The 22,069-nt window shown below is 27.7% G+C and overlaps 2 protein-coding genes and 1 long non-coding RNA gene across 4 annotated transcripts in view; 2 read left to right on the plus strand and 1 right to left on the minus strand.

Annotated features, from left to right (window-relative positions):
- Positions 1 to 1,944: 1,944 nt before the first annotated feature.
- On the plus strand, positions 1,945 to 5,367 carry LOC127070418 (lysosome-associated membrane glycoprotein 1-like). Its single transcript, XM_051008363.1, has 5 exons — positions 1,945 to 2,322; positions 2,517 to 3,061; positions 3,338 to 3,593; positions 3,814 to 3,987; positions 4,807 to 5,367. The coding sequence occupies exons 1-5, from the start codon at positions 2,271 to 2,273 to the stop codon at positions 4,953 to 4,955; spliced, it is 1,176 nt and encodes a 391-aa protein (XP_050864320.1). The 5' UTR covers positions 1,945 to 2,270; the 3' UTR covers positions 4,956 to 5,367.
- A 3,199-nt stretch (positions 5,368 to 8,566) lies between these two features.
- On the plus strand, positions 8,567 to 11,632 carry LOC127070419 (lysosome-associated membrane glycoprotein 1-like). Its single transcript, XM_051008365.1, has 5 exons — positions 8,567 to 9,157; positions 9,312 to 9,787; positions 10,058 to 10,277; positions 10,591 to 10,767; positions 11,375 to 11,632. Exons 1-5 carry the CDS (start codon positions 9,106 to 9,108, stop codon positions 11,542 to 11,544), a joined length of 1,095 nt encoding a protein of 364 aa, XP_050864322.1. The 5' UTR covers positions 8,567 to 9,105; the 3' UTR covers positions 11,545 to 11,632.
- A 1,189-nt stretch (positions 11,633 to 12,821) lies between these two features.
- LOC127070424 (uncharacterized) overlaps positions 12,822 to 22,069 on the minus strand; it is an 18,209-nt gene continuing 8,961 nt past the window's right edge. For both annotated transcript variants that reach the window (XR_007784504.1, XR_007784505.1), the window contains exons 2-4: positions 18,578 to 18,709; positions 14,575 to 14,910; positions 12,822 to 13,319 (exon numbers count right to left, since the gene is read on the minus strand). This is a non-coding gene — a long non-coding RNA (uncharacterized LOC127070424). The remainder of the gene's footprint in view (positions 13,320 to 14,574; positions 14,911 to 18,577; positions 18,710 to 22,069) is intronic.

Genomic DNA, 22,069 nt, shown 5'->3' on the forward strand with positions numbered 1-22,069 from the left:
GGATTAATGCACCAAACAAAGTTCGCTTCTGTGACACACACCGAAGATAATAGATGTTTCTAAAAAAAAAAGAAAAAAAGAAAAAAAAAAGAAAAAGAACCAATTATCTTTTATTTTTATTTATGTATACAATTCTTTTTTGTAAACTTTATTTACTTATTCGTTCGTTCGTAAATGTTTATTCATATATCGCTTATTCCAAAATTTTATTAACGCAGTATCCTTTGACATTTTTATTTTTATCATTCTTCCTTTTTCCATCGTCATAGTTTTTTCGTCAAGATTCCTCTCGATAAAATTCTATTTCTTTTACTTCTCACGTTTCACCGTTTATCTCTTAATATTTTGTAGCACGTAAAAAAGAAAAGAAGAAAAAAAGAAAAAAAAAAAAGAAAGAGATTTTTTCCCCCGAAAGTATTCTTCCTTTTTTTCTTTCATTTCCTTTCGTTCTTTTCTTTTTTTTTTTCTTCTTCTTCTTTATTTTTCCATTAAAATATCGAGAACATGAAATTAGGCAGCTGCATTGGACAATGATAGAAATAAAGTGAAGGGTTATACGTTAGGAGCTTTAACTACTAAGGACTAATGTCACAGCCACGTGCAACCACATCCCATGCACTTTTTGTCTCGCTCATTATCCCTTTTCTCTCTCTCTCTCTCTCTTTTTCCTTCGGTAATTTTTATTCGCTATCTTACTTGCACACGCGTACACACAGTAGTACGAAAATTACGGTTAAACGAGACCACAACCACCCGCGAAGGAAACGCAACCCTCTCCCTTCTCCATCCCCTTCTCTTTTCCCTCACCACGTCTCTATTATATATTTTCGTTGGACAAAGGAAACTTAATGACATGGCCGAAAAACCAGAAAACGAGAAAGAGAGAAAAAGAAAGAAAGAAGAAATCACGATTGAAATAACAAAAATAAATTTTATTCGAAGAGTCTACTTGTCGTTTAATGTTAGTTATTATTATTTTAATTGTTACTAAATGTAATTCACGAAACAAATTATGTTATATTCGTTTAATAAAATTTCTTCTATAAATAATAATTATATATATATATATGTGTGTGTGTGTGTGTATTGTATATACACGATAACACAAATTGAACGATTAAGTAATGAAAAAGAAAACAATAAAAAGAGATTAATACACCGCTTGTTGAAATCCCATAGAAAAATTAATACCAATAATTATGTTAGTAATTAATCGATAATATTCATTAATTCTCGTCCATCGATTATCGTTATGAATGCATTGATTTGATGACAATAAATGGTGCACGATAATCGTTCTAATATCATTGTAAAGGTGAGTCAGTTGTTCTTACGAAATTTTACACACACACACACATACACATACAAAATATTATCTTTCTCATCGAAGAGTATCTCGTAGAATTAAAAAGAAAGTGAAAGTAAAAAAGAAAAAAAAAAAAAAAAAAACAAGAAATGTCTCATCGAAGAGTAAGTATTGCGATAATGATCAAAAAAAAAAAAAAAAAAAGGAAAGAAAGAAGAAAGAAAGAAAGAAAAAGAAAAGGAAAAAGAAGAAAAGATGAAAGAAAAGGAATCAAATAAGGAACCAAAAAGAAAAAAAAAAAAGTTAAGTCCTCATTTTGGTTTCTCAGATTTCTTTATCCTTTTTCTTTCATGAATGATCGATCAATCGCATTTGAAAACCAAAACAAAATTTCAAAATATATTTAGAATAATTATTATTGGTAGACTTATTATGTATATATACAGGTGTGTGTACGTGTGTATATATATATATATATATGTGTGTGTGTGTGTGTATATATATGCGATCAGATTTGCAGTCGAGAAAAGCAAGTATGCAGGTTGCACCGGAGATATCCTATCTCTCTTTGTACGGATAAAAATATAATGATAAAGTACGAAAACATGGTTGGTTGGCGGGGGTTACTAGTACTCATTTATTAGCTCACCATCGTCTATATTAACCATCGACGCAAAGGCTTGTCCGAACTAATCGGTTCTTTGTTCTCCTACGTATAATAGTAACGCTAATTGTAATATTCGTATTTGATCTATTTCAAGATATTGTTTATATTGGAGTGAGAATAAACGTGTAGTACGTTATACATATATATTACATATATATATATATATATTGATAAATAAGGAAAAAAAAAAAAAGAAAGAAAAGTAGAAAGAGTAATTTGACGAAAGGATACAAACACATATACGCACGTACAACAAAATATACAGATATATATGTGCATATATAAAACATCGGAAACATGAAACTTCGATTTTTATATGGGATCCTATTGGCGATCGCGATAATTCAAGGTGAGATATTTATTAGTGCTCTTGTTAATTAGTGAATGGAACGTTAACGTATCGAGTAAGTTTGAAAATAATTTGGTGATATGTGATCTCATCGTGAATGATATTGATGTGTTATTAAAAAAAAAAAAAAAAAAAAAAAAAAAAAAAAAAAAAAAAAAAAAAAATGTGTATTTTTTCTGAATTTTAATTAACAGCCGAGGGAGCCGGAAGTACAGGTAATGTAGCTGATAATCCAGATTTGGGAATCGTTATGGAAAAAGAAAATCGAGGAAGCGAAGGACGATCTCTAAATGATAATGGCGATCATTCAATAGACGAAGAATTGAATCAAATTTTTGAAAACGGTGATTTACGAGAGGAAGAATCTAATAAAGACAATAGTTCAACATCAACAGAACAAACAACACTATCAACAGAACAAACACCATCAACAGAACAAACACCATCAACAGAACAAACACCATCAACAGAACAAACACCATCAACAGCACAAACACCATCAACAAAAGAAACACCATCAACAAAAGAAACACCATCAACAAAACAAACACCATCAACAAAACAAACACCATCAACAAAACAAACACCATCAACAAAAGAAACAACAACAATACAAATGCTACCAACTATCGCAAGTCCAACGGAATATCCGTATCAAGTTAAAGGAGAAAATGGGACATGCATATTGTCAAAGATGACGATCTCACTAACTTTGACATATACTAACTCAAAAAATCAGGTATCAAATTGAATAATATCCGTATGTAATAAAGTTAATAATAAAAATTTTTTCTTGAGAATTAGCTGATGAAATAAGATATATATATATATATATATATATATATATATATATATATATATATAATAGTAATCGACCTTTCGTTTTATTTTAATAATTGTTATATAATAATTAATATCACAATTCGTACGATTAATTTAGACTTTTAACATTTGCTTTGTATCTTTTAACTTTCTTTCACAGAAACACTATATATATATATACATTATCTTACAGGAATCAGAAAAAATCTTGAAAGTACCGTCTTCTAATGTAACTACCACTGGCAAATGCGATGAGACCAATTCTACTATGGAATTAACTTGGTCGAGTGAGGAGACTACATCTGAATATAAAAGCATCGATTTTGCGTCGGACAACGAAAATACAATTACTTTCTATTTCAAGAAGAGCAATTCTGTATTTTCGATAGATCAAATCAAGGCAGATATATATTTGGACAAAAAGAATTTTCCAGATGCATTAAAACCAGGTTTGTTATATTATTATTCAGCACGTTTAATCGTTAAACTCAACGAATATTTATTTGGTTTGTTATAAACGTTATAATATTTCTTTTCTCTATTCGCATTTTTATTATATCTTTAGGTTTATTTATTATCCTTTGATATTTATAATATTATATCTTATATTATAAATATGAAAGTTTATTTATTGTATATCTTATTTTCTTCTTTATGTTCTTCCTTTAGAAGATGTAATCAGACTGGAAACCAAAGAGAATCTTTCGTTGTTCGCTACTTCTACGAATGATAGATACGTATGCAACGTTATAGTATTTGTGACAGAAAAAAACTTTGAATTCTCGATAACCGAAGTCAATTTGATAGCTTTCAACACGGACACCGATATTTCATCGAAATCTGGTAAGGATTAACTTTAATATTTTTCTTTGTAAATTGTTTGATATTTCTTTCTTCTCTTTTATTTATCGAAATATTTTTTTTTGATTATATATCGAAACTTTAATAATAATCAATGTGTTATTTAAACGTTTCGTATAAAAAAATAATCCGATCAATTAGTTGCTCTCGTATTATCGTGTCTACAAGTAAGTTTAATTACGAAATAATGTAATTATTTTGTATGTAAAATAATTAATGTGATATGTATTATTGTATAGTGTAATATGTATGTTAAGTATAATATATTTTCGTAATTATTATACTATATAATATTATGTACTAAAACAGTACTGTAAATTATTACACTATATGATATCACATAGAGCTATCATCTTAAATGATAATTTTATTCATATATTAATTATAGTTTTGTTACGAATATATATACACACACACACACATATATATATATACATACTACATAATAATACTATATTACATAGTATTATAGTTATATAATATACGATACAATTTTATCAATAATCTTCATAATATGATAGAACACGATATATAATATCGTAGTTATATTATATTATAGATCTTATAATATAATTTTTTAATAAACGATAAACTGTCGTAATGCTATAATGGAAATATTAAATATTATTTATATTATTCAAATATATTAAAAAAAAAAATTAATATATATGATTAACACTCTTATATATCGAACAGGAAGAAAGTATTTAGATCGTTTTTAAATAAAAAACGATTACGTATTCGAGTAATTCCAACAATTATATATTAAACAAATAAAAATGATCGATCTTTTTGTTTCAGAGAATTATTGCGTTAACCCATTAACTGAAACGGCGAATGTTGGTGCTATAGTCGGTGGTGTTATTGGTGCTTTAGCCGTGATTGGTATCATGGGATTTGTCATTTGGCGACGAAGAAGAAACGCGCCTGTTCGTTCGGAGGTTCCATAGAAAAAACGTAAAAAGATAAAATAAAAAAATAAAATAAAAAAAATTAACAAAAAAAAAAAAGAAGAAGAAAAAGAAAGAAAGAGAAAAAAAATTTTTCTATATTATGGTGCCAGATGGGAAAATTATTTGCAAAAAGGATAGGATGTTTACATTAGAATTATAATTTATGTATACACACATATATAATATATAATACATATATAGTCTGTCCAAAAAGTTTCGACACTTGATTCATCAAAAATAGAGAAATGTAAGATGGCGTTCAATGTTTCAGGCGTTCTACATAATTTTTTCTCGCTCGAGTACAACGCATAGAATGCTCGTACAAACAACCATGTTAAATTATTAAAAAAGTCTTTCTTTAGAATGTTCTTTAGGATTTGGCGCCGTGTTTTTTCTTTTTTTTTTTATTCTTCAAAATAAAAATTCATTTGAAGAGTCAACGCTTTGACGACATAATCGACATTCAAGTCATCGTTGAAACGCGAGTTGAACAATAAAAAATCAAAGAAAAACTTTTTCGATAATTTCACACGTTTCTATGAACGTTCTATGCGTTGTACTCAAGTTGAGAAAGATTATGTAAAACAGCTGAAACATTGAAACCACCATCTTAACATTTCTTTATTTTTTATTAATCCTATTTCGAAACTTTTTAAACAGACGGTGTATATTATATTTACTTGCATATACACGTACATAAGAGTCAAAAGTTATTAAACACTATTAAAAAATCAATTATTCCTCTTTTTCCAGACTTTTTACGATAATTCGTTTCTCTTTCTCTTTCTTTTTCTCTTTCCTTTTTTTTTTCTTTCTTTTTCTTCTTCAAATCGTAAAACTAAAGGAAAAAAAGGAATGCTTTACGATTTGAAGAATAAAAGGAGGAAAAGTAAAAAAGAAAAAAAAAGAAAGAAAAAAAGAGTATTAGTGTAAGAAGTCTTGAAACAAAATAATTGATCTTTAGAATCGCATATAGACGATTTTTTTATTTTATTTTATTCTATTTTTTCTTTTTTTTTTCTTTTCTTTGCTCCCACCTCGCTGTATATTTTGTAAATACATCTTCTCTGCATTAACGTTTCTCACGTTGATTAAACAAATATAATAAATAAGTGAATAAAAAGGAAAAACGAAAAAAGAAAAAAGAAAAGAAATAGTCGAAGAAATATTTTCGTTTCATTTTCTATGAGAAAAAGAAAAAAGAAAAAACGGTTAGAAAAAAAAAGATCCGTAATATTCGCTCATTCGAAAAAATATAAAAAGATTTTTGTTAATTTTTGTTTCGTTTTCCTTTCTTATTTATTTCGAATTTTCATTATTTTTTTTTCTGATATTACATTTTTCTTCAAAAAAAAAATCTAATAAAGGAATTTGATATTTTGCGAGCGAGTAGTATCGGATTGAAGATATAACTTTTGAAATAAATTATAGATAATTTTTTAGAATTACTCTCTTCTTATTCTTTCTTCCTTTTCTTTTTTTCTTCTATGATTAAGACGAGACAGTAAAATTTTATTAATAAAAAATTAATTATTATAATAATAGTACGATATTTATAATATAGAATTTATTTGTTGATAAATTGAAGAAAGAAAAAGAGAAAGAAAAAGAAAGAGAATAAGAGAAATAATGAAATTTATTATATATATATATATATATATATATATATATATATAATAAATTAATATAGTATTTATGCTAACTCTTTTATAATATATATATATATTATTATAGTATATTATTATAGCAATGGTAATATATACTAAATATAAATAATAAAATTAAAATTTGAAATATTTTTTATAACAAATGAACAACACATGCGCACACATATTATTTTAATTTATTTATCTTTTATATTTACATCTCTTATTATATATTAAAACAATCGATCGATGTTAGAACGAATTTTTTAAAAAAAAGATTAAAAAATTTGTTCTAAAATCAATCGATTATTTTAATATTTATAAGAGATGCGTATAAAAAAATAAGTAAATTTTTAAGTAATATAAACATGTATCATCCATTTATTATACATGTATTAAATATTTATTTCTTATTTTTTATCACTGTTTTTATCATTATGTAAAAATGAAAATTAGTTTTTCTTTTCCTTTTTTAAATTATTGTTATTATTATTATTATTCTTATTACTAACAGTATGTTTCGTATATTAATTTTTTCGTATCTATTAGAAAAATAATCTCTATCTTTCGTTCATAAAAAAATTATATTCGACATTGAATAATTTAAGAGATTTTTTTTTTTTTTTTTTTTTGATATATACTTATTCTATTATTCAATATCGTCAAATCAGTATTAATGTAAAGAAAGGAAATACTAATTTAAAAAAATAAATTAATAACCACAAATATAAAAACGAAATATTCATTAGTAATAATTAATGAGCATCCGTAATGGGATTAAATAAGTTCGATATATTTTTAATCGATGGAAACATATTAGTCGTTAATGAAATATCTATGGGTGTCATCTGCACGATCGTGTGAACGTAATCAAACCACATGCTACCTTTTTATTTTACAAAAACTTTTTTTTTTCATTTCTTTTCTCTCTTTCTCTTACATGCTTTGCAAACTTGTTCGTCTTGCAAAAACGAAAACAGAATAAGAAATACAATTTCGTTTATGCGTTTGTGTAAAATCTTATAAAAGAATAAATTATTATTATTATTATTATTATTATTATTATTATTATTATTATTATTATTATTATTATTATTATTATTATTATTATTACTACTACTATTATTGCTATATTTGATTATAAGATTACTAATTTGTAAAATAAAATTATACAAGTAACATCAAAGGAGAAAAAAGTAAAATAATAAAAATATTCAATATTTATTACAAATATTAAATATTATATTATTATTATTATTATTATTATTATTATTATTATTATTACTATTACTATCGTTATTATTACCACACTATTTTTGAAACAAAATTTGACAAAAAAACATTAGTAAAAAATTATGGAATATGAAATATCAATGATTAAATAATATTATCTATGTTTTATGTTAATGAAACATTTAGAGAGACAGACAGAGACAGAGAGAGAGAGAGAGAGAGAGAGAGAGAGAGAGAGAGAGAGAGAGAGAGAGAGAGAGAGAGAGAGAGAGAGAGAGAAATAATTCTTAATTAGAACGCCTAACAGGCTATTAAAAAAAATCGATCGTATGTATAATACTGGCACGAAATTCTCACGTGCATGATTATTACGATAATGATGATTTTCAAATGGTAATAACACATCAAATGATAAACACTCCCTCCGTTTAACACCTGTTTAGTACGTATCGCGTACAGTCTGCTACGAAATTTATTATCTTTCCTTAATTGGGCATGTTTGAAATTTTCTATCGTACTCATTAACGTGCTTTTCGTGGGAACATGATTAGATCGATTAGATATATAGATACATACATACATACATACATACATAGATACATACATAGATACATGTATATATATATATATATACATACACACGTACAAATGTATATATGTATATATGTACTTATTTATGTACATTTATATACGCATACAAAGATACAAGATTCCTTTCAGATAATTAATAAAATCGTGTTTGAAATCTAATAAATTCAAAAATTCATAAAGAATAATTATTTATGAATATATAGAACATACTAATGCATTTATGAGTCTATCTATGAGTCATTTGATTTGTTCGTAGAGCTAAGCCAGTATATAGGTTACACGATAGATATCCTATCTTTCTTTCTATGATTAAAGATATAATGATAAACTAGGTAAACATTGTTGGATAGTAAAGATTAGTAAGTCATTCTTGCTATAGTTTATATCAACCACCAACGTGCAGGCTAGATCAAATTAATCGGTTCTTTGTTTTCCTATAAATAATAATAACACTAATTCTAATTGCATTTTTCGAGATATATAGTGAGTTATATATAGTGACAATCAACGTATTCATATATACACACACACATCTATAATATTTTATATATATATCTAAGATATATCTACACAAATAAAGAAGAGAAAGAGAGTGGAAGAATGATTTGACAAGAAGATTATACACACACTTAACAAAACATACAAATGTACATGTATATATATAAAATATTGAAAACATGAAACTTCAATTTTTATATGCAATCCTATTGGCGATCGCGATAATTCAAGGTGAGATATTTATTAGTGTTCTTGTTGATTAATGAATGGAACGTTAATGTATCGAGCAAGTTTGAAAATAATTTGGTAATATCTGATCTCATCGTAAACGATATTAACGATATTAAGTATAAACGTGAATCTTTTTTTAAATTTTTATTAACAGCTGAGGGAACCGGAAGTACAGGTAATGTAGTCGATAATCCAAATGTGGGAATCGTTGTGAGAAAGGAAAGTCGAGGAAACGAAGGACGATCTCTAAATGATAATGGCGATCATTCAATAGACGAAGAATTGAATGAAACTTTTGAAAACGGTGATTTACGAGAGGAAGAATCTAATAAAGACAATAGTTCAACATCAACATTAGAACCAGCATCAAAACAACCATCAACAAAAACAACAATCAAACAAACACCATCAACAAAAGAAACATCAACAACAAAACAAACACCATCAACAAAAGAAACACCATCAACAAAAGAAACACCATCAACAAAAGAAACAACACCAATAAAAACGCTACCAACTATCGCAAGTCCGGAGGAATATCCGTATCAAGTTAAAGGAGAAAATGGAACATGCATATTGTCAAAGATGACGATTTCACTAAATGTGACGTACAACAATACGAACCTGGAGGTATTAGATCGAATAATATCTATATATAATAAAATTAATAACAAAACGTTTATCATACTGTTAGTATCAGTTCTTAAAAAAGTTATAATCGAATTGATATTCCATTTTTCTTTCATTTAATTGTGACATAACAATCAATATATCTCCTTATGTGTGTCGTATTGAAATTGTTATATTGGATTTATATCGTTTATTTTTCTTTCACATATATATATATATATATATATATATATATATATTTATTTATTTATCATACATTTTATTTTACAGAATAGTAATGAAATTTTGAGCATACCATCTCATGAAATAACGACCGATGGTTATTGCAGTGAGCCAGTTTCTGTTATGCAATTAACTTGGCCGGTTCCCTTTTTGGAAGAAAAAACAAACAATATTACTTTTTACTTAAAAAAAGAGAACTCTACATTTTCAGTTTTTGAAATCCTCTTACTGATTCATTTAGACGAATGGAATTTTCCTAATGCATTAGGTCAGTCCTATTGTTATTATTATATTCCTTTTAATCGTTTATCTTTCAACGATTATTTATATTTTTTTTCTTTACTTTTGTTTATCACAAAGATGTAATAACTTTTCTCATTTATTTATAATTTTATCTTATCTTTCTTTTATATATTTCTTTTTCTTTAAATTCTTCCTTTAGACGAATCGATCGTAGAATCAGCAAACGTAATCGAATTTATCTTTATTTTTATTTTTCCGATTCCTTTTTCTATCTGTTTATTTTTTTATTTATTTATATTTTCATGGTTTGTTTTTGTTTTTGTAAATTCTTCATTTAGACGCAGACATATTGCAAACAACCGGTCCGAATCTTACATTGTTCGCTGCTTCTACTATTAATGGTAAATACATATGCAACAATGAAATCAAAGTGATGACAGAAACTGTTGAAATATCGATAACCGATGTCGATTTAATAGCTTTTAACACAGACAATGACGTTTCGTCGAGATCCGGTAAGAATTAAATTACATAATAATTTCTTTCGATGTTATATTATAAATTACTATATTTTTTTGTTTGTTTGAAATATTACTAAATCGACGCGTTAATCATTCATAAATTGTTTTGAATTAACGATAACCCGATCAATTTATCTGTTCTTATATTATTATATTTACAAATATGTTTAATTATAAAATAATAAAATTATCTCATATGTAAAATAATAAATATAAGATTTATTACAAATTAATATTATATATATATATATATAATATTAATTATATAATTAAGTCTAATATTTTTATAATTTTTATACTACATAATATTATAGAATTATATGTAAAATATAGACTATAGTTATTTATAAATTATAGTTATTGCATATTGTGTTTTCTAATGAAAATAATATGTCATATAACTATAATTAAAATATTAGATATTACACGTACTATTTTAAAGATATCTAATAAAATATAATCAACTATGGCTTATCATCGAATAAACGAGAATCTTATAGATTCTAAATATAAAAAAAAAAACAAAAAGCAAAAGAAAATATTTTAAAATAATCGGATGATTTTTTTTAGACGAGTAAATGATCCATTTTTTTTATTTCAGAGGAGAACTGTGTTCCAAAGTTGAATATTGCTGAAAGTTCTAATTTTGACATAGAGAGTATTGGATTAATCACTATTCCTATTGCTGCTATATTAATGATTTGTACCATTGCATGTATCATTTGGTTACAAAAAAGAAATTCGTGTCTTCATTCGGAATACAAAATATAAATATCAAAATAAAAAAAGAGGATTTTCTTTGTTATGACTAGCCATGAGAGACAAAAAGATTGGATGTTTATAATATGTATATACATATTAATACATATATATTAAAATGAAATATATATTATATATGTGTGTGTATATATATATATATATATATATATATATATATATATATATATACACATATGTATTAAATTCAATTGAGATTTGTATATATAAAACAAATACTTGTTTCACGTATCATATATTTTTTTTTAAATTATTTGAGAAATTTGTAAATCTTTTTTTATAAATTAATTAAATAATCTATTTCTATAGTAATGTTAATGTGCTAATACACAATATAATAACAAATATATATATATATATATATATATATATATATATATTCGCTAATACATACAAAGAAGAGACAGAGAAAGAGAGAGAGGAATATTTTTTATGGGATGATTAAAAAAAGAAATAAATAAATAAAACGTGAACAGAAAACATCCAGATATTTCAATCAATCATACTTAATTAATAACTTTTATCTTATCATGTTTGCTAAGCTTTTGTAAACATTTATCACGTTAGCAATCGCAAATTTTATTGTAGGAAGGTCAGTGATCTTTTGATATTTGTTCTTCTTTCTATTTGTCTCTCTTTTCCTCTTCCTCTCTCTTTCTCTTTCTTTTCTTTTCTTTTTTTTTTGTGAATAACGTTCCACAATTAAATTCTTCATTCATCACACAATATTAAATTTCACGTCATTCGTTTCATTGCGTATGTTTTAATTTGTAAAAATTTGTTGATAACAATAACATGTTTTCATTTTGTTATCTCTTTCCAAGTATTTAATCTGAAAATGTTGTTATTAATATTTGAACTGATCACGATTGAAATGATCACTGAGAAAAGGAAAAGTAACAATAAAATGATATTAAAAGTATATGATACGTGAAATGTTATTTGCAATTGTCGTATAAATGAATTATTTTTATCTTTCATTAACTAATTGCTAAAAAAAAGACTTGGAATTTTCAATTTTTGAATTTGTTCAAAATACTTTCATAACGTTAAAAAGATTATCGTTAATCAAATGACTTTTCAAAATGAAATAAATGATCATACCTTTCAAAAATCATTCCATAAGTCGAAATTAATCTATTACTTTTAATTGTGATTATAATAAATTCTACATTCGTTAATTCATTGATATATCTCTTATCAATAAAATGATAAAGTAGATATTCGTTTTTTTAGACTGTTACCGACTAATGGTAAATTAATTGCTAACGAATAAATAAAAGTCAATGGAAGGAAATAATTCAATATTGATTACAAAAAAATTAATACCATAATATTGACAAAAAACAAAAGAAAAAAGAAAAAAGAAAATAGAAGAGAAAAAAGAAGAGAAAAGAAAAAAAGTATAAGAAAAGAAAAGAAAAATACCTGTGAACGTCGGTTGTACGAAAGAGACGTACCTTTAAATTTTAAAGAGCATTGTAAGTTTACTTACATATGATTTATCTTGAAAGTTATTTTCTATTGAACGGATAGCAGCAAAAATCCGGAAAAATAGTTCTACAGGATCCTTACTTACGATGAAATAGGAAGAATAGGGTATTGAATCGAAGGTGAATAGCCTTTCGTACTACCACTACCAACAAGTGGACCTTTTCTCCATTTTCCTTGCAAGGTGTGTGTGTATATATATATATGTAGTCAAACGAGCATGTATTGATAGCTGTACTATTCTATGGTACCACCTTACACCATGGAGGATCTTATTTCTGAAATGAAAAATTTATTGTTTAAGATTACGAATTATTATACATTATATATAACATGTAATAAGAAATTGATTATTAATAATTATTTAATAAGTATAAAAGATTTGTAAGATCGTTAGAGAATTATTATACGTATATATTTTCCAGAATTTAAACTTGAGATACTTAAAGCAAGCGTTATAATCTTTTAGATTGTTAAAATTTTTTTTTCTTTTTTTTTTTTTTAATATTTTATATAGCACGATTATCGCAAAGGAGTGTTATTACATGGCAAATAAAATTATTATTATAGAAAACATATATTTCTTAAAATAATATTATCATTCAATGGAATTCGATTGGATTAATTGATATATGATTTTAATTGATTAATTAATTAATTAATATGTCCATTGTTTTCTTTTTGATGAACGTTTCCTATATACTCTTTCAAATAAAATTAATATTCATTATTAATTAAACATTATTTGAAATTAATAAGAACATTTTATTGTCCAGATTCGAAATCGATATTGAGACTAGAAATTACTTGAAACTAGAATTTATATATCTCGTGTATCGAAAAGAAAGAGAAGAGGTACGCGTGCCCACGAAGTTCAGCCACGTGGCTGTATCTTCCTTCCAAGAAACGATTTGTTTCTTCTCCAAAGGTTTTGCCCTTTTCTATAAGTTCCTCTCGGATTTCGAAAGTCATCCTCATTTCTTTTCTTTTCTTTTCTTTTCTTTTCTTTTCACATTGACTAAATGCAACAAAATTTGATCAATTTTTCTCCTTTCTCTCTCTCTCTCTCTCTTCTTTTCTATTTTCTTTTTTCTTTTTATATCACTCTATTGCAACGTACTAATATCGTTTATAACAAATTTTGTTAGACGAATGTAAGAAAGATATACGTATCAAATATTGTATATAAAATTATAGTATATGTAATCTCTAATAACGATACAAATCTATCTCTAACAATTTATAATGAACAAAATATATTTTATTAATGACAAGGATAATATATAAAGTATTATAATATTATATATATATATATTACAAAAATTAAATGTTATATATTATTATATATATTATATAAATAATACTTATATTATATTATATATAATATATAACTGATAGATATATAATATTTAACTGAACAAATCTTTCAATAAATTAACAAAAAAATATACACATATATATATATATATATATATATATATATATATATATCAATGAAACTAGTTGAAGAAATGAAATTTAAAAAAAATTTACCATACGCAAGAAATTCTTCGATAATAGTTATCGTCTCTCCTTCTCTCTTTTTCTATCCTGTTCTTTTTTTTTCTTGTCTTTTTCTTCGTCTGGAGAAAGCAAGCAGCGTACAAGACCTTCTTCTTCTTCTTCTTCTTCTTCTTCTTCTTCTTCTCCTCCTTCTTCTTCTTCTTCTTCTTCTCTCGGAAGTATGAGGGCGCAGATGGGATTGTGTTTAATGAAGTTTGGCCCGGCTTGCACCTGCCACTTTCGAGGTAGTATCTCAGACCAACGGCCGTTAGGCTGCCTCGAGCAGCCGCCAAGAAGAAATTGGCGGGAACTCAGTTCCCAGGAACTCTGTAAAATTATATTATAACGTGAGACGACCTTTGTTAACGCTATTTGGCCCTTTAAAAATCCCTCTTCCTTCTTTCTCCTTGTTTTTTTCCTTTCTTTTTTCTTCTTTCAATTATATATATCTTTCAACTTCTTTCATCTTCTATCTTCATTTTTCTAATAAACAATAACACGAACGATGTAAAAAAAATCGTTTGAAAATTATTTTAACAATTTTATCGGGACGAAATGTTACTTCTCTCTTTTCATTTCTTCTTCTCTTTCTCTTTTTTTTTTTGACATTTTCGTTTTTATAAATATATATATATATATATATATATATATATATATATATATATATAGTTGGGTAACGGATGTCGCTGTAGAGAGGAGAAGAAAAAAGAAAAAGAAAAAGAAGCCGGACGATTCCACGCGTGATCGAATTTCTATCGTTCACTCCTCCGTTTTGATCGATCGTTCGAAAACACTTCCTCTTTCCTGTTTTTCTCAGATCTGAGAAATACGAGAACTTCGGGACATACACGTACAGCTTCTTTTTTCTTTTTTCTGTCTTCTCTTACTCGATTACTTCCTAAATATATATATATATATAGTGAACATAAGTATTATAAATAGACATAGATGCATATACACCTGCATTCTTCTCTGATGCATTATAAAAAAAAAAGAACAAAAAAAGAAAAAATATTACTTGGGAACTCTCATTTATATCGTTCTATTCTTATAAAGAAAAAGAAAAGAAAAGAAAAGAATTATTTGAATCCTATGACTTCTTTATGGTTGCTCCTAAAAAATGTCTGCTAGCAGTTATAAATACTGTTTAGAATTTACAAGTTTTTTTGGCCAAGCGAACCATCGCACAGCATTACTATTGTTGTTGTTGGTTTCAAGGGATAATAGTAATATTGGTAGTAGTATTACTACTACCACTACTACTACTACTACTACTAGTACTAGTAGTAGTAGTAGTTCTAAAAGTCCTGAGGCCTGCCATCCGTCAAGCACCATGAAAGGTTCTGCGCTCCTGTTTGTGGCGATTTAATTACCTCCCTTGGCATCTGGCGATCCTGCCTTCCGTTGCCATGATCTTCTTTTTTCTACTCTATTCTCTCTTTCTCTCTGTCTCTCTCTTACTCTCTTTTTTTTTTTTCTTATCCACCCACCGATATTTACAGGATGACCTTCGATTTAAAGCAGCTAACTCTACGACGACGACAATAAGGTCGACAACGATGATGATGATGAATATGATAATGTTAAGAACAATAATCACGTTTCCTGTGAATTAATACACTGTTATTAATCAACTGAACAAGTATCTTACAATCAATTTAGAAAGATTAATTGTTATACGTTACTATACTCAAAAACTTTTAGTGAAAAAAAATTTACTCAAATTTTATTGATCACGATACGCAATGCGTTTGTTTCTTTTTGTTTTGTTTTGTTTTCTTCTTTTTATAAATGGATCTAACGATTACGCTATTTGGTAGGAGTTGGAAAAGGAAGAGAAAAGAAAAAAAAAAGAGAAGAAGAGAAACAAAGAAAGAAATAAAAAAAGATTTGTGAAAAATCTTCAAATAGGGCCGTTAAAAAATTCTTGCTGAGAGGTAAGGAACTAGATAGAAAGAGAAAGAGAAAGAGAAAGAGAGAGAGAGAGAGAGAGAGAGAGAGAGAGAGAGAGAGAGAGAAAGAGACAGAATGAGGGTGTGTATATATATATAAATATATTCTTTTCTTTTTGCTCTCTTTTTTCTTTTCCTTTTTTGCTAAGAGCTAAGAAAGACCAGCTGTTCCATAAGCACCACCACTACCATCACCATCACCACCACCACCACCACCACCATCATCATCATCATCAGCATCACCAGCACCACCCTCACAGGGATGCTTATTCGGAAGATCCTTCGGGTATTCGGCTCCTATCTGAAGGAACTATCGTTGCGGAGGAGTTTTTCAGAGAAAGAAACGAAGGAAGTTTTAGGTAAAGGGCAGCTGGATCAAGAATGAGAGAATGAGAGAATTCGAAAAGATCACCGTCACGCCTTCCTAACATATTGTTCCCTGAATATACATATACACGTACATTTGTCTATGTGTGTGTAAATATAAGACCTTGAAACTTGTTGGTGTTATTCGTTAAGAAAACAGAAAAGAAAAAAAAGTATACTCTCGTGTATATAAAGAAATTAATCTATAGTTTTATATATACATATATATAAATTTTTGTTATTTAATTAATTCGCAATGATATGTATAAAGTAATTTTACTTCGAACAAGTGTATCTTAAAAAATTGTAACATCGAGATCATTCGAACGATTCAATCCATTGGAATAATAATCTTTATGATCACTACATTAACTTCATATTATATAAAGCATTATTATTGTTGTTAATGTAGTAGCAAATTATTGATAATTAATAATGACTAATCGCTTTCAATTAATTTGTTATTATTACTATTAATATTATTATTACTTTACAAATAATAATAATGATAATAATAATAATAATGAGACTACAGGAAAGTAAATTTTAAAAGAGAAACAGAAGGCAATGTATATGTATGTGTGTAACTGGCACGTGTTATTCACGTCAAAAGTAGTTTGGAACATTTTTGAAATATCTCAAGAGCGCATCTGCATCTCAGAGCAATCGAGTATATCTGCCAGCTGCTGCACATAACCCATTCCCTTTCATCTCGATTGTCACTATGTGAAATACGATTGGCAGACATTTCCAAATCTCTATATTTTTCATTCAATCGTGAAAGATCTCTTTGCCGAATAACAACGGAACGATCGATGGTTACTACCATGAATAGTAGAAAATTCATGAATAGAAAAGGCTGCTAGAGGAAGGATTGATCGAAGTATTCTGATATATTCGACAATCCTAAAAAGTGTATGTAGTTTGAGAAAAGAAACAAGAAAAAGAAAAGAAAGAGGAAAAGAATCCTAGAAACTCAGAGTTCCTTCGACTATTTCATTTTATCATTTTCATTGAAATTAATTGACCTATTTCTCATTATATGAAAATGATTGAATGAATGAATGAATGAATGAATGAATGAATGAATGAATAACCTGATATTTCTTCAAAACACATTAATGACAATCTTCTTTTTTCAACAGTTTACTAACAACAACCAAAACATATATATATATATATATATATATATATATATCTTTACAGATTAAATGAAATTAGATGAAAAATACGAGAACGAAAAAACGATCTTAACGCAATCCACGTTATTATTATTTTTCGTTTTTTAGTTGAGTTAAATTAGTGAACTATTGAAAACAGAGACAAGATTTAAAGAAGGAGAAGGAAAAAGATATACAAACAGCACGTGTTCTCGAGAGCAGATGACCACACAGCCGGTATATACGAGATATATACATACACGTGTACATGCATACATATATATATATATATATATATATATATATATATATATATATCTGTATAATATATATCAGATTTCTCATGTAAAAGGTGAGTTTGCCATGTGAAAAAGAGAGAGAGAGAAAGAGAGAAAGATTCTATTTGTTTTCGGCTATTCTCCCTCTCAATGTTTCCTCTATCCTATTATATATCTTCAGTATCACATGGTTACTTCGCGGCAGCTTTGTTTTCTTTTACTCGCTTTTAAGATATACCTGAGAGTATACAGGTGCTTTCAAAAACACTATCTCTCTTGTTCCCTTGTTCTTCTTTTTCTTCTTCTTTTTCTTCCTTGTCTCCTTCTTCTTTTCCTTCTTCTTCTTCTTCTTCTTCTTCTTCTCCTATTTCTAAAACATACAAAATTTTCTCTTGATAAAAGTATTTCTTATATATTATATATAATACGTTCGTATATAAATGGATTTCGATGAAAGTCTTTTTACGTTCGAAATAACGATTTCGTTGAAAGTAAATGTAAAAAAAGAAGATGACGACGACGACGAAGAGACAACGAGGACGAGGCCGAGGACGAGCCGTCTCCTTTTCGTTTCTTTCTTTTCGCGATCATCGTTTTCGAAGCACATGTTGCCAGGTGCTTACTACAGAACGTTATACTACGTTGCACACCGTGATAGATTTGCCGAAAAGGGTGAAGTTTCCAGTTTTCAATATCAATACATTCTTTTTCTTCTCTCTTTTTCTTTCTCCATTTCATCTTTCCAATATATTCTGTTTCTTGAGACGCTGCGAATCAGCTAGCAATCTTTAAAAATCTTTTCTCTGTTACAATACAGTAAGAGAGAGAGAGAGAGAGAGAAAGAGAAAATGGTTGCCTTCAATAATTATAACTACTAGAAATTCGTTAATAAAATAATTGACTCATCCATATTATGGTTTGTTGTGAAACTTAATTGAAAATACAAAAAGTAATTTTAATTGAAAATAAAAAGAAATACAAGATCTCGTGGCACCGTATTGGCCGTTACCATCGAAGAATATTCCATCATAGAAAAATATATCCTTTCGGAGAATATAAATGTATTTGTTTCTATACGAATTAACGAAAAAAATAAAATAAAATAAAATAAAATAAAATAATAATAATAATAATAATAATAATAATAATACATATAGATTTCCTTTTTCAATTACGTTGTACCGAAGCATGGAAAATGATGGCCGAGGCACGGTTAATAATCTTCAAAAGTCGTCGGATATTAACTACATCCTGGTGAAGAAAAGAGGGAACCCCTGCGAATCATTTTCTCTCTCTCTTTATCTCTCTCTCTCTCTCCCTTTTTTTTTACTTTTTTTTCTTTACTTTTTTCGGCTGATATATATCGTGACGTCAGCAAAGTGTTCCCTGGAAGGGAACACGATGTGTTGTGTTCCGGTCTCTGGTTCACTCGGTTGCCTCGAGACCGGAAACGGGAAAGAGAAAGAGAGAGAAAGATAGAGAGAAAGAGAGAGATAGAGAAAGAGAGAGAGAGATAGAGAAAGAGAGAGAGAGAGAGAGAGAGAGAGAGAGAGAGAAATAGAACACACACAGTTGGGGAGAAATATGTTCCAACGAAATCCCCCATGGATGATGATGATATCGATATATATATATATATATTTGGTTTAAAAGGTGAACGACGAGATGATGATATTTATTTGTTAATTCCTTTCTTTCTCATTCTCTCTTTGTTAATTTAAAATAAAAAAAAAATTGAAGAGATTAGTTTTCGATTACTTGACATTTAAAAAATGTATATAAATAATAAAATGAATCGACAAAATTGACAATGCTATCATATCATATTGTTGAGAGCGAACGATTTATAAGATATTGATAATTTATCATACTTATAGACATATTGGCTGATTGATAATAAGATATGATTATTAATGTGATCCATCTTTTATATTGAATTTGTCAGATTATGAGGACTTCTTCTTACATTCAAGTGACTGTTTAAGTATTAAAAGATAAGTGGATGTCTCTCTCTCTCTCTCTCTCTCTCTCTCTCTCTCTCTCTCTCTCTCTCTTTCTATATATATATATATAAAATTCATAAATTAATAGTTGGAAGTCTTTAATTAATAACAATCACATGAATATTATTAATAAAAATATTAATAAAAAGATCCTAATAAATTTCATCAGATGATACTTTTTTAATCAACCATCAATACGATTCATAATGAAAGGGGTTGCATTTAAGATTAGAAAAAGTAAATCTAGGAAGGCAATCAGAAAGCCTGAGAGAGAAAGAGAGAAAGACGGAGAGAGTGAGACAGAAAGACAGAAAATGTCTGAACGATAAGGATCACACGTTAGGGTATAGTGACCACGACGGTCACGGTATTCACCTGTCTGTGTGCGAAGAGAGTGTCGCACGCGTGTGCATACACGCGACCATTTTTCTCAATAAACTCACGCAACTCGTCCTAATCCTTTCCCCTCCACTCTTCAACCCTCTTAACCAACCCTTTTTAGCATTCTCTTTCTGTCTCTCTCTCTCTCTCTTACAAGTTTCTATATACCCGCATATTAGAATCTACGACGTTTTTCTTTTCTAACGGTTAAACTACCCCCATACTATTAGTTTGTGTAAGCGTGATATCAACGGATATCCTTTAGTACCTATCTCAATCCGTTTTTTCAACCACCCTTTTCGATAAAGAGATTAGTAATTGTGCATACGAGAGAGAGAGAGAGAGAGAGAGAGAGAGAGAGAGAGAGAGAGAGCCATTTGTTTGAAATCTTTTAATAACATTTTCTTATGTTCTTTCTTTTTTCCTTAATACATGACAATCAATCAGTGAGACGAACATACATCAGACAAACATTTCTTCATCTTCATATTCATTGCAATATTATATTGTCGAATAAACTTGATCAAAGAATGCATTAAACAATGCAACAAAATTTCACTTTGAACTAGATCACTATCTTGTATTTCCAATTCGTAGCAGATCAAGACGACATTTATGAACGATAGCAATCACTTATAATTAATTAAATATTTATAATTAATTATGATATATAACCAGCATCATCGAGCGATAACAAATGGAACTGATATTAGTACATTCGAGTATAATGATTCACGATACCTGTAAAAGAAAAAAAAAAAAAACTTCGAAGATTCTTATCACTTACACCATGTTACTTCGAAGAAAAAAGGAAGAAAAGAAAACAAGAAAAAAAAAAGAAAAAGAAAATTAATGGAATAAAATGGATAAATCGGATAGATCCTAATCGCAGACTAATCCTAATAGTGCAAGAAAAGGAAAAAAAATATAAGAAAGAAAACGAACGAACGAAAAGAGAAAAAAAGAAAGAAAAAAAGAAAGAAAGAAATATTATCGAAGGAAATGGAAACGATTCGGTCGAATTTTCGAGGGGAAAAAAAAAAAAAAAGAAATCATGACTTCGAGATATGACCTTGATCAAAACATCTCCCAATGACACGTTGCTTTCAACCCTCCATCAAAAATGAACAACTCCTCGTTATTTCTCCCTTTCTATCACTCTTTATTTACCTTTTCGAGTCCGTGATCCAAGAAATCAAATCGAAGAGAGAACCTAGTTCTCTCTCTCTCTCTCTCTCTCTCTCTCTCTCTCTCTCTCTGTGTTTTCTCCATTTCTTCTTTCTTTTCTCTTTTTTTTTTTTTTGAAAGATCGAACTCAGAGATAGACTGTTAAGCCCAAGAGTCCG

The sequence above is a fragment of the Vespula vulgaris genome, chromosome 18 (genome assembly GCF_905475345.1).
Source record: "Vespula vulgaris chromosome 18, iyVesVulg1.1, whole genome shotgun sequence".
NCBI lineage: Eukaryota > Metazoa > Arthropoda > Insecta > Hymenoptera > Vespidae > Vespula > Vespula vulgaris.